Below are 13861 nucleotides of genomic sequence, written 5' to 3' on the forward strand. Positions count from 1 at the left end.
AAATGAAATCTATATGAATACATAAACAAGAGTGAGAATAGATAATATTTCAATTTTAAAAGAGAAGTTCAGAAGTTGGGGTTATCTTTATTGTGTACATTTTGAAAATACTTTAAAATTTAATTGGAAGTAACCAGATTAATTGGTTGCATATTCCAAAAATATACTGAAATTCCATAAGTTAACCTCACTGCTATGCATTGAATGTGGAAATATTTTGAAATCTACAATCTGAATAAGTTCAGCTCACCCCGCATCCTGCCAGCTAAATATGAAATGGAAATTCTAAATCAACATATACTAAATAAGCAATGAGCAGAGCAGCCTCACTAACCCCCTGTATCTTTAAAGACATACTTAGCACCTGGAAACAATTTTTGGGAAAAAAAATTATGTATTGAAAAGTCCAAAGAATACAGAGATTACATGTGAGAGACATTGTTGTACCTTATTGTGAAGTAAAACTGTGATCAACAATCTAATAAAAGAAAGTTAATACATTGAAACTGTCCTTGTAGCCCCTTTATAGACAAAACAATGGCTAAAGTTATATTATTGTAGCCTAAGTCATTTAAACTTGCTGGAATGTTTAGCCTTCAAAGTAGCAAACCTAGTGGGTTTAGTGAGAGAAATGCCAGTTGAGCATATATGCTCTATGTATTGTTTGCGTGACTTGAACCCACGTGCTTTCAAGTCCTTTGGCATGATTTTAGTCCTTTTAACCATAGCATCAACATTTATCTTTTTTGTTTTCTGTGGAAATTAAAACATTATCAATAAATATAAAAATCCACATAGATATAATGAAAATATGCGGACCATGTAACGAATATGAAAAGCCAATGCATTGACTAGCTATCAATAAATATCAAAATCTATATAGATATAATGAGAATATGTGGAATATGTAACGAATATGAAAAGAAAATGCATTAACTAGTCATAAAAAAATATGTCAATGTTATTATGAGCTAAGATATGTTGTATACAACTTACCTCTCTTAATTTATCTTGAAGCCTAGGTGAATGCCGCAATGGTTGAGGAGAATGTGATTTTTACTGAGTATCATGTCCACCATCATACATGTGCAAAGGTGTTTTAGGAGATGTATATTCATTACTCTAAACATTAGATTATACATAGATATAAGTATGTGACTCAAATAGAATTAAATGTAAAAATATGATAAAATTATAAGAGTATAAATAAATATAATCTTACCTTGCATTGTGACATTGGACGTGAAGATGGTTCTAGCATTTGAACCATTTCATTTCCATTCTTCTTAAGGCTTCGACAAGGGGTTTTCATTGATTGTGATGGTTCCAAAGGGAACACCTGCACCATAAATAAGAAATAACACACACACACATATAATCAAAACAAATCAAGGATAATGATATATAATACAGAACATCCATTTCTCATCCCATCATTATGGTAAAACATAACAATTTATATATTAATGTTTTTAGTGGAATAGGTTATATGGATTAAAAACTTACTGGCCCAATAACCCCTTGAAAACCTTGAAATCTAGGTGAGCGTCGTAATAGTTGGTGGCTTGAACTTGGGGAATTTTGTTGATTAGGCTATGCATATCAATAACAATGAGAAATTAGTATACAATTATAATAAATATAAATATTATTTAATGTTAAAATGTCTAAAAAATTAATATATGCAAAAAAATGGACTCAACTGTGTTGTCATTGTCCTGATTAGTTTCATCAAAGTTTAATATATGGTTGTGCCCATCTAATCCTTCTTCCCCCACATCATCAGGAACCTCAGTCCTTACTTTCTCTTTTAAAGCAATATCTATGCGCTTCATTGTCTCCATACGTCTACGAGGTAGACTCTGATCCCAACGTTGAATTTTTTCACAAATCCTTTGCTTTGAAGTATCATTAAGCTGATCAAATGTAACAACTGACTGTGAAAACAAGTTTCAATGAATTTAGTCCACAACAATAAATTAATATTAATAAAAAACATATACAGATAAATACTAATAAATACTTACAGCTGAAAGAATTTCTTCATTGACAATATTAATAAAAAAGCATATACAAATAAATACTAATAAATACTTACAGCTGAAAGAATTTCTTCATTGAAAAATCTTTTATATGCTTGTTGTCGTGCACGACATAGCCTTGCATCTAAATCATATTGTATTTTGGCATTTTGCCTTTTAACTGCACTTGTTGATTTGACCGCCCATGTAGCATTTGCATCTCTTACTCGACCTCTTTGACGTGGAGGAATTGGTGGGAGATTGTGGGTGGTAGCCCGATGATGATTAAGGCCAGATAGCTTAGATCGACTCAAGTTCCCCGCACAGCCACCAACAAGACAAGTGAACACTTGCTTGGTGCCTTTGATAGTTACCTCCCATTCATGTCTATTTTCCTCCATTTTCTTACTTCCTTATAAATGAATATGTAAACAATAGTGTTGTTAAAAACATCATAAAAACACTTTAAAGTAAAAATCAATATTCATATCTATTTTTTTGTGGTTACCATAACTATCAACTTTTATAAAATATAGGCCAAAATATTTAAAACAACTCTTCAAGATTCTTGCTATATCAATTCACATGATTTGTAAATGTTACAGTGTTAAGTTCTTGTTAGATCAATTTACATGCTTTGTAAATCTGACAGTCTTAAGTGAACACAGGTTGGGATAAGTGGTCTCATTGGGACTACATGGTTCCCAACAAAGCCAACCCCTCATTAATAAACCTTCTTTACAGTCCAATAAATATTTTTTAGAAGAAAATGTTGCCCTCTCTAATTGACTGCTATCCTTGTGTTAAATGGAATTCCCCGCATCCAATATACATAAAAGAAATAACATTACATTGTTTTTATATATGAGAAGAATAGTTGTTAAAAGAACTGACTCTTTAAATCAGGAATTTGAACTCTGATGGCCACACCACATTTTTCTTGTGCAGGGGATTTCAAATTTGTTGAGTACCACACTTTTATTTTCCTCCTCAATAAGGATAGCTTTAAATCCTAGATGGGAAACTTGTATTTATTAAACTTACTCAATGATTCCCCTTTGTGATGTTAATTTTGGGCAGATCCGTGAAGATATTGGACTGATCCATCAGGTTACAAGCCTTCTTGCTGATCACTCAAAGCCAGTATGTTCAGAGCAGTCCACTTCCAATCCCCATTCAGAAAACGCATCACGAGCACTCCCCCAGGATCAGCTTAGCATGCAGCCTCCAGATGGGATTGTGTTCGAAGAGCAGAATGTTAAAGCAACAGAATATAACTCAGACAATGCCCACGAGAATGCACACCTCCCCATGCAAGTTTCAGGGCTACAGAGCGAGAAAACAGTTACAGAGTTTGGACAGAATGGCAGTGAAGTAATGCAGTGGGATATGTCCCAAGAATATGGTTCCAATGATATCGGTTCTGAGTTGCAGGTCACAGGTGGAAATAGCTGTATGCAGGTCAAGCATTCAACTAACCCCTGGCCAGACATATGTCATGGACTTCAATCCTCAGGTAATTGGGACACAATCGTTGATATAGGCAGATCTGTCTCATTTTCTCCTGCTTATTTTCCAATTAGTTGGATAACATAATCTATATTTATATAAGGAGTAGTCCTTGACCGTATATATGGATTTACTATTCTCAAAAACTTTGGGCACTTCGATTGCGAAGAATTCACCTATCAAATTTGTTGTTTCAATAAATCTCTGCCAAATTTTAAACAAATTATATTGGAAAATAATTTTCCAAAAAATTACACTTAAAACTACTCACTTATGAAATGCCATTTGTTATTTCAAAATTTGCATGGTAATATTTGAAATTCCATCAATATATGATATACAGGAGAAGATAAGAATATATCAACATCTTTCATTTATTCTCCCAAGAAAATTAGATTAAAAGAAAAATTAAATTACGGATGTTCAATAAGAAGACATATCTATTAATTATTGTAATAGATTTTATTTGAAATTTAGAATAGATGGAGTCCATTAATGTGTTCATGGGCAACTTATTGATGAAGGTTAGGTACCTAGTTTGGTGGTTCGGCTAAATTGATTTGGTCAAAGGTTAGGGTAGTATCATAGTTTGGGTAAATTTGATTCGGTCAAGTTACGGGTGGTCTTCAAGCTCCAAGTTTATGAGAATCCATAGTTTTTCCCATAGGATTCATCTTTAATTTAGCCTATTTAAAGGAGGAAAGACTCCATGTAAATTGCTTCAGGTGATCAATGGTTTTTCCCATGGGATTCATCTCTAATTTAGCCTCTTGAAGGCAGAAAGACTTCAGGTAAATTGGTCCAGGTGACCGTTGGTGGTTTTCAAGCTCCAGGTTTATGAGAATCCATAGCTTTTCCCATGGGATTCATCTCTAATTTAACCTATTTAAAAGAGGAAAGACTCCAGATAAATTACTTCAGGTGATCAATAGTTTTTCCCATGGGATTCATCTCTAATTTAGCCTCTTAAAGACTAAAAGACTTCAGGTAAATTGGAACCATTAGTATCTCAACAACAATGAGTTTAAACACCACTTCACTAATACCAATAAAATCACTAAACACCAAGAGAAATAATAATGTCTAACTTAAAGATCCTAATAGCCACAAAGATAAATTTACCTGAAGCCTTTAAATAGACTATTTAAAAAATGAATACAATGAAAAAACCATAAATTTTCATAAACCAGAAGCTCAAACACTGCGAGGAACAATGAAATGATTCAAAATGTCTCATTTTTTAAGATGATGGATTTATGTAAGATTTATTCACGTGGAAGGCATCTAATCTATCTTGATACAGTTAAATTGCTGCATATAACTTATCCAGATGCAATGAATACATTACAGTGGATTTGCCTACATTATCCAGGTACTCAGCAATACCTTGATCAAGGAAGCGATGATGAAAGTGGTCACTACTCCAAAACAGTTTCAACCATACTGCAACAACAGCGGCCGAGCCAATGGACATAGCAGAAATCTTACAATAGTGAGGAGATATGGTAAAATTATATAGCCTTTCTTTTTTATAAAGCTATTTTAAATATCGAAATTGGTAGACATTTGCTTCACTGATAATGGTGTTATGCTCTTCTGCTAGACGGATGGGGACCAGACGACAACTATATTCGAATTATTTTAAAAAAAAATTGTATTTAAATATACAAGCTCTCTCTCTTCACATTTTATCAAACAAGGATAGAATCGTTTTCTCTGCTAACCTGTCCCTTACAAAGACTTGTAAGCTTGTACTATAACTGTCAAATTCACTAATGCTTGGAAGCTCGTAATCATGTAATACAATTCACATATTTGCTCAATAAATATTCTTATAACGAGACGTCGGTGTAGTTTGCAAGCGTTTTATACGAGATAGTTGCGATTAATAACCGGTAAGGGAACTCCAAATAATTCCATTAATAAGGAATCCAATGGCGGAGAATGGGAGTGCCTACAGAGACCTACCAGCATCCTCCAGCTAGAGATGATAGCCTATCAGAGCGACCAACCAATAGCGTATGGAGTGGTTTGACGGACGACGAACCAGCAACTAACAGCACACATCCCGGACCAATGGTCTTTCAGCTTCTGGATCCTGCCACTCAGATATCGCGACACGCCTCATCCTCTTTTATGCACGAAGGTATACTAGCCTATGCTTTCCCTCGCTAAGATCACTGCTACATGTCATCCGCAGATGCTTCATGCATGCATGCACGTCGTAGGGTGGACAAGCGCTTGTTTAAGGTGTTCACTTCGTAAGGGTCCGTAAATTCCTTTTATCCTTTGACGCGCGTGGCTTTCTGCCCTCCTGGCCCCTACTTCTCCTTTCGTCTGGTCTGGGGAGGCTTACGTCTGTTATCCCAATTTCTGTATTTGCCTACATTATCCAGGTACTCAGCAATACCTTGATCAAGGAAGCGATGATGAAAGTGGTCACTACTCCAAAACAGTTTCAACCATACTACAACAACAGCGGCCGAGCCAATGGACAGAGGCAACGACCTTGCAACTCATACATGGAAACGTCAATCCTCAGGATGTTACGCAGCGATGTGCTTTCTCCAGTTGGACGGGCAACAACGGGGTTTTGGTCCAGAAGGCAGTGAATGCCCACGGGGTGCTGAAATACATTTTGTTCAGTGTTCCCAGCCTTCATAGTAGAGACAGGGATGAAAGCTCACCCAAATTAAGGGAAGGTGAGAATGGTTGCAGGGTGCGGAGAAACGGTCAGGACGACATCACTGTAAATCATGTACTCGCAGAGCGCAGACGCAGGGAGAAACTGAACGAGAGGTTCATTATTCTGCGCACACTGGTGCCATTCGTTACTAAGGTACCCAGTTAGATCTACTCTTGAAAGCCTTTAGCTGTGAAAATATTGAGAAATTTTAGAAAATAGAAGAACTGTATCCTCAGTAAATATATTATTACATATACAAAGCACTGGTTGAAACTTTATACTGGTAGACGGTGGAAGTTATTTCCACCAAACTCAACAAACGCTATACTTTGGCCTTGGGAGACCTCAAATAAATATAAATTTTCAAAGCACAATTTGGCCTTACGCGCAAGACAGAGGTCGAAAGAGCGTTTGAAATACCTGTTTCGAAGCGGTGCAGGGGATCACCTTCTGTAACCTCTGTTCGCCGGAGCTCCACAGTGAATTTGTTCAATGGTTGGATTTTGAATTGCCGGGATTTGAGCAGATAATGTATCGAGGATGGTTGGTAAGGCGTTTATGAGCCTCCACACTGGGTTGGTAAATGTCATTAATACACCAAAGTGGAGGCGGGCAGCTTGGCAGGCAGGAACACGGCAGACGGCAGAGTCGCCGGAGCTGGGTGACCCGTATTCGCCGGAGGTTGGAGATGGGATGCATGTAACATGCGGCATGATCCATGGTCAGGCCTGAGATGCGAGATGTAAGCGGGCGATGACGTCAAGCGGGTTGTCAGGACGGTGTAAGGACATAGCATTTATAATGCTATAGGGTTGGAAATAGGAACTGCCGAAGCTTCTCTAGGACGGTAGCAGTGTTGTGCTAAGTTTTCAAACTAGATGGCCCACACCAGACATTGTGAAAGAAGAGTCTGATAAGGAACAGCCTGTCCTGCCATTTCCATGATTCCTCAGCTGTCACTTTAGCTTTCACCACAGTTCATTACTCTTTACCTTACAAGAGTTGGCACGTGGTGTGTAGTTTATTAATCCGTTTCGAACTTTTCAATTTGATTACCAGGTTTACTGCTACGAGTTTATACTTATGCATATATCATAACCATGGTTGGTTAAACATACACAATTGTTATATAATAAACCCACCCCTTAGGATTGGCGGGACCAAGGTTCTGGAAGCGTCTCGTGCACAACAGCTGTCATCCATAGTGGGGATTCCATCCACGGTCCTCCGTTGTCCATCATCATCGGACGGTGGGTATTATGACCGTAGCTTCCTCGGTAACTTTCTTCAGTCATGCAGGGTTCATAGCGACATTTTTCGTCTTCTGTAGTTTTCCTAGTTTTCCTTTGTTTGGGGACTCGACCCAAGTGAGAAACAAGTGCATTTTACATCAGACTCTCCAGATTTTCCCCAGTTGGGAAATGGCTTTGCAGCCTTTACCTTTCACTACCATGATGAACAGTATGACGGTCGTATTCATTTTACTGTGTAGCCAAAACAGTGTCATTTTCCTGGCGGTGGAAACTTGCTAATGGACAACGATGCCCATGCCTTCATTTACAGGTAAATTAGTTCATGTAAAAGTTTGATTTGTAAGCCTACTCAATCTACTATATTAATGTATTTGTTTGTTTAGAACAGAGGCTACAGTGAGGTGTCCCTATGCGGAATGGGTTTGTTGGGCACATTTGGTCTGGTGACCGGAACTGACTGCATGCACATTCAGTTTGGTCAATTTGCTTTGTAATCAACCTCTTCGGAATCAATCCTAAGAAAATTGTCGTCCATCTGGAAAGTAGACCTGGAGGTAGTCCGTCAGGGACTAAGAAATCTTGCGCTCTGGTATGGCTATGTATTTGTTGTTTTCACTTTTGTTTTTGCTAAATTGCATCTTGCTTATGTTTATCGGTTGTCGTAAAGTCTTGCTTACCAAGTAGTTCTCAGGGTTTCAAAACTTTCAGTTAAGATTTTATTCATTAATGGCATTAATCAATTCTACATCAATTTGACATATAATCATTTCACATCAGAGACCATTAATAATAGTTATGAGCAGACACCATTGATATTAATAATTTTTTGCTAATTTTTTTATTCATTTTAAATAAAATTATATAATTTTTTTTTCTAATTTAATATACTCGTTAATTTTCATGTGCTTCAACTAAATTTTGTAATAAACAATAACGGTTTTTGTTTTTAAAATAATTAAACAATAATAATAAAATGAATCTACATTATTTTTTTTTAACTATCTAACGATTTCTATTATATATTAAATAAAAATTCGTGATTTAACTTAATTATTAATGAATTTATGGCATTGTATTTTTTTATTTATAAAGTTATTTAATTTTACTAATAAAATTTTAAACTGGTTAAATAATAATATTTATTAATTTTGATTTTCCTAATTAATAATATTTAGTATAAAATAAATAATTAAATTACATTTTAATTTATAAATAGTTAATAAGATGTCATTTTGTTATTATTTGTTCTTGGTAAAGAAATATTCTAATAATCAATTTGTTTGTTGATCATTATTAATTTATTATTGACCAATGCCATATATAGTGTTTAACTTCTAAAAATACATATTTATTTTTCAATATTATTTAAAAATTAATTTTCAAAAATTTAATTGAATCATAACTTGAAGGACTTATTGTAGCCATTGCACAAAATAATGCATGTGGGTAGTTGTCTTTCATATTTTCTGTCATAATTTATGGATATAGTTGCAATATTCATGCATCATTTTTAGATATTTGTGTAGTGATTTTTTATTCTTAAACTTGGAAGGAAAAAAAATAACATATTTACCATCAATTACTTCCAAACATAATTTAAGCAATTTTTTGCATTAAAAAGGGATAAGAACAAGTGTTCTACTTAGTTTAATCCCTCTTTAAGTGGAAATCTATGGTAGTTATCCACATAGCATTGTATTTTGCAAAGACAACAATAATAATCATTACAGAATAAAACATAAACCAATCATATTATAAATAAATAATTTTTAAATATTAATAAAAAATAATAAAATTCTATCCATAATGTTAAACTATGAAGAAACCATAATTTTTTTATCAAAGACAAAGTAATACCCGGTTTAAAAAATAAAAAAGATAGTGTATAATATGGTGAGTGTGACCGGTATAACAATCTCTCTTCCTTAAACCACACCTATTTTAAAATTGACGTTGTTGAATGTAACTAATTCTTAATTGAAGTCCAGGTTTTGATTATTTCTTCAACCAAGTGCGTGGAGATGGGTTTATTAAAGCATAACAATTATCTTAATATGAATTAAGAAAGTTGCTTTAACAATGTTAACTAATTATTTTTTAAAGTTTTTTAAACCATAAATATAAAGTAGATTTAAAATGAATTATTTCTTCAACCAAGTGTGTGGAGATGGGTTTATTAAAGCATAAATATGAATTAAGAAAGTTGCTTTAACAATGTTAACTAATTATTTTTTAAAGTTTTTTAAACCATAAATATAAAGTAGATTTAAAATGCATTAGTAACATTTTTTATCTTACTGTTTAATATTAGCACAACCACATTAACAAATATGGTCTATATATATCAATAGGAATATGTCAAGCACATGCAAGACCACATTAGTAAATGAATTTGATATGCAATATATAATGTCAATATTATAAAATCTAATATTAAACCAAATATTATAAACCCTGATATTAAAGTCTATTATTAAACCCAATAGAGAAACCTAAAAATTCACATGACACGTGGCTACGAGTAAACGTTTGGGGGTCTATGACCCGTCCTCCTCTCTCTAAACCAGGTCACAACTTAGAGGATTTGAACCTTGAATCTCTTAGGACTCAAATTACTTTGATCAACAATTGAACTACCCCTTGGGACATATTATAAACCCAACATTAAACTCTCATATTAAACCCAATATTATAAATCGTAATATCATAAACCGATATTAAAAATACTAATATTAAACAAAATATTGTAAATCCTAGTATTAAAAATAATATTATAGATTCAATATTAAACCCAATATTATAAATTTTAATATTATAAACCCTAATATTAAACGTAATATTATAAACCATAATATTAAAAAATCGAATATTATATTCATAATATTAGACCTAATATGATAAATCCAATATGATAAACTCAATATTAAACCGATTAAATATTATAAACCCTAATATTATAAACTATAATATTAAACCCAATATTATCCCTTATATTAAATCCTAATTTTGTAATGTTGCAATGTGACATTGAATAAATTGCAATATTATGTAATATTACGACAATGATTGTCACATTGTTATGATAACCCTCGTCAAATTGTCTCTTTTGTGACTTTTATATTAGATCTGTCACTAAAAAGTCAAGTAGGACAAGTAATATATTACGACAATGTAAATATTTATTTTGAATAATAGAAATAAAATTGTTTTGTATTATTATTCTTGGCAATATATTAAAGGCTATCATGTGAAGAGATTAGAATCCCAACTACAAGGAAAATAGTTGGAATTAGTTATGCTCAAGAAGGGGGCATAACAACAAAGACAAATTTATTCATTTTTTTCATACAGTAAGAAATGTTGGCTAAACAGACAACTAAGAAAAATCTACATAACTCGAGATAAATGTCGTGGGTGGAAGTTCATTTTAGAAAAGGACCATGGGAGATAAAGATAGTAAAAATAAATGAAAAGGTTGGTGGGAGAAAAAGACTAAACCTGAACCAAAAATTAGCTGGATGGTGCTAGGGTTAAGTAGGTGAAACTGAAGAAGAAATTCAAAGTAGTTTTCCTAGCCGGTAGTAGTAAAGCTGAGGGGGGGCTACTGAGAAACATAGTTTAGGGTCGGCAGGAACGAGACAACCTTTAATCTATTTTCAAGAATCCTTGGATAAATATATAAATATCTGGGGAAATATATGTTAATATATTATTTTTGTAGTTTCGAATTATGAATGAAATAAGTAGGATTTTATTTATTTGTGTTTTCCTAAGCGTATTAAGGACCGTGAATGAATAAACCCTGATGCAGGAGCATCCAGCTCTGAGGAGACAGAGACTCAATGACTGGTTCGTGCAGAGACAGGACACGACTTTCAAGGGTGATTGGACAGGTCACCAAAAGGACTAATTGGTTGTTGTTTTTAATTAATCATTATTCATTTCCTTTCTTTTATTTAATTACAGCACAAGTTAAGTTACTGGTAGTTAGCTAGGTAGCAACAACTGTTTTAGTTAGTTTATTGTTTAAAGAAACAGGTAGTAGTTATTGCATTCAGTTTCCAAACAGTTACATTCAGTGTAGCTCAAAAGGAAGAAAATACGATGTAAGAGGGTGCTGTTTTTTTTGGTTCACCTCAGAAGAGAAATTAAGAAAAAATATAGCAAGACAGCATTCAAGCAAAAATAGAAGGACACCCTCTGTAATTGAAACTTTGTTTCCTTTTCCGAATATAAAGTACTGTTCATTACTTTACTGTGTTATACAACTGAGAGTTCAATTATTTGTTATTTTAAAGACAAGTTAATATAGAACGATATTCATATGCTGTAACTAGAAACATTGAAGCATCACAGGCCTCAGGCCGAAACCATAAGTACGTTGCCAGAACTATCATACAGCAAGAAGAGCAAGTGGACAAGCAGCATATGTGTACATCGTTGCGAGGATAAAGCAAAGACAGACTTCATATCAAGTCGAGTTACGGCCAAACCGAACAGAGCCCATACGCCAACACAAAGAGTCACACAGCCATTATTAAATCAACACAGCGACTATCAACAGAGGTAACAATTCCAGAACCATTTGTTTTCATTTAAATACAGTATTTCATAAGTCTTCGTACACCACAGTCCATTAGACAACAACAGAGTCATATAAACAAAAGCGGCACTGCCGTAACAGCAAAGTCTAAGATATAGACGCATGGAGGCCATACAATGAGACAGAGAAGCGAAACCCTGAAGATGTGAATGCCAGCGAAGGGCACGCCCATTCTACAAACCCTAACCAGCAGAACCCTACAGCTAGTCCGTATTACATACTCTAAAGAAATGCTGAAATGAGAATAGACCCTACCCGGTCAAAGGAAACCAGAGATTGGAGGAAGCCGAAGACTGTATAGAAGAAACCCTCACGAGCATAGTCCCAACCCACCTGCACAGGAGCACAGAATGAATTAATTCATCTCTATAACCAGAATAATGTCAGAAGAAGCCGAGTCATATTGTAAGTTGCAGGAGTAAAGGAACAGTGAACTTACCCAAGGGTCGACGAAGGTTGCCGAGCCACAAAACGAAACCACAAGCTGAAAGGCACAAGAACATTGTAAGTGTCGACAACAGATGGCAGAGGACGATAAATCATAGAACAAGAGGTTACCTTGAAGCCTGGTTGCGTTCGGAGGGAAGGTAACTCTGTGGCTGCGAATACCTGCACAGGACCAGAGTTCAGAGACTGGAAACCAAAAGACTGTTTAGCTAAAGCCATTAAAATACAAATCCTTACCACAGACTTCCAAACCGGGTCGACGAAGACAGCAGCTACAGCAAAGGTTTTGCATTTCGAACAAGAGCCACAACCAGTGACAGAGTAATGAATATGGTGGGATAACGCGCGAGAGCAGCGCCATAACAATACAGAGCAGGTAGCAGACGGAGACGGAGTGTAGCTGGCCCGAGAGGCCACCATCAGTGACAGAGTGAGAGCTAGGTAGGTGTCAGTGCACAGAGGGCAGCGCTATAGCCATGCGGAGCTGGAACAGAAGGGGAGACGGAAGCAAATGAGCCAAGACTAAAACCTTAAGGGTTTTACAAAGGCGGGAAGCCACGGAGAGGACCGGTGATCCACCTGGTAACCGGAAGATGAAAACTTAAATGCGCATCGGTGCTGGAGCAGATATTTACCCACGCAAGTGTGACCACGTGGGACTGAGGTGAGTCACGTGGCCGAGACCACGTCACCAGGGCTGGGCCATCAAACCCTATTAATGTTACATGAATAAAATGTATATGTATATATGTGTAAGTATGTTTTTCTATTGCAAGAAAACTAACCATTAAAGAATAGAGGATTTAACTTAGGTGTTTCTACGATAATACCAAGTATAGCTCTGCTGTGGGAAATTGGTAAAGAGACCCTACTTAGGTACCAACTCTGGTATCTATGATATAGGTGGTTATGAAAACTAAACTTCAGAGAATTAACCCATGTAAATATTTATACAGGCAATAAGAGAAACAAAAATAGGAAACAATCTATTTTAGACAATAATATTCGTTTATACCAAAAATGAATTCTTTGCAAATTGTGGGAGAAAGAGTTATCTACATATATACAACAATACATAATCTTGTTGAAAAAAAAGTAGAAGTTGTTACCACGTTAAGAAGTCACATGTCAAAGATGAGAAAATGAGAACTCGTTAAGTACCCACGAAATGTGCAGTCCTGAGAAAGATATTAAGAGGGTCGTAAAGAAGAATTTAGATGAACTCCCATGATAGGAGTCCACGAGGGTTTCTGTCCTACCTGGGGTTTATAAGCATACTTTTATAACCATACATAACTAAAGTGCATATTTTTAACTAGAAAAGAGTATTCATGTGTACATG

General features: G+C 35.0%; 2 protein-coding genes across 6 annotated transcripts; one reads left to right on the forward strand and one right to left on the reverse strand.

Annotated features, from left to right (window-relative positions):
* Positions 1-3068: 3068 nt before the first annotated feature.
* On the forward strand, positions 3069-5006 carry LOC149138487 (uncharacterized). Its single transcript, XM_089450369.1, has 2 exons — positions 3069-3537; positions 4903-5006. Exons 1-2 carry the CDS (start codon positions 3069-3071, stop codon positions 5004-5006), a joined length of 573 nt encoding a protein of 190 aa, XP_089306495.1.
* Positions 5007-12024: 7018 nt separating this feature from the next.
* Positions 12025-13228, reverse strand: LOC149138488 (uncharacterized). Of its 5 annotated transcripts, XM_089449576.1 has the most exons (4): positions 12757-13228; positions 12631-12681; positions 12512-12556; positions 12025-12405 (listed from the first exon to the last, which is right to left on the reverse strand). In XM_089449576.1, the coding sequence occupies exons 1-4, from the start codon at positions 12937-12939 to the stop codon at positions 12295-12297; spliced, it is 390 nt and encodes a 129-aa protein (XP_089305702.1). In that variant the 5' UTR covers positions 12940-13228; the 3' UTR covers positions 12025-12294. The 5 variants fall into 5 exon arrangements, with proteins under 5 accessions (XP_089305702.1, XP_089305703.1, XP_089305701.1 ...); XM_089449577.1 differs by lacking the exon at positions 12631-12681; XM_089449575.1 differs by having other exon boundaries at positions 12512-12681.
* Positions 13229-13861: the final 633 nt, after the last annotated feature.

The sequence above is a fragment of the Pinus tabuliformis genome, chromosome X (genome assembly GCF_031772625.1).
Source record: "Pinus tabuliformis cultivar Carrire ecotype Pingquan chromosome X, CPIR1, whole genome shotgun sequence".
NCBI classification, from domain to species: domain Eukaryota; kingdom Viridiplantae; phylum Streptophyta; class Pinopsida; order Pinales; family Pinaceae; genus Pinus; species Pinus tabuliformis.

Excerpts from the sequence above, each read along its gene's own strand:
- LOC149138487 (XM_089450369.1), top strand. The coding sequence starts at position 3,069 with ATGATTCCCCTTTGTGATGTTAATTTTGGGCAGATCCGTGAAGATATT. Across the intron at positions 3,538-4,902 it reads TCATGGACTTCAATCCTCAG|GTACTCAGCAATACCTTGAT; the intron begins GTAATTGGGACA and ends TACATTATCCAG.
- LOC149138488 (XM_089449573.1), bottom strand. The coding sequence starts at position 12,939 with ATGGTGGCCTCTCGGGCCAGCTACACTCCGTCTCCGTCTGCTACCTGC. Across the intron at positions 12,406-12,511 it reads CAACCTTCGTCGACCCTTGG|GTGGGTTGGGACTATGCTCG; the intron begins GTAAGTTCACTG and ends GCTCCTGTGCAG.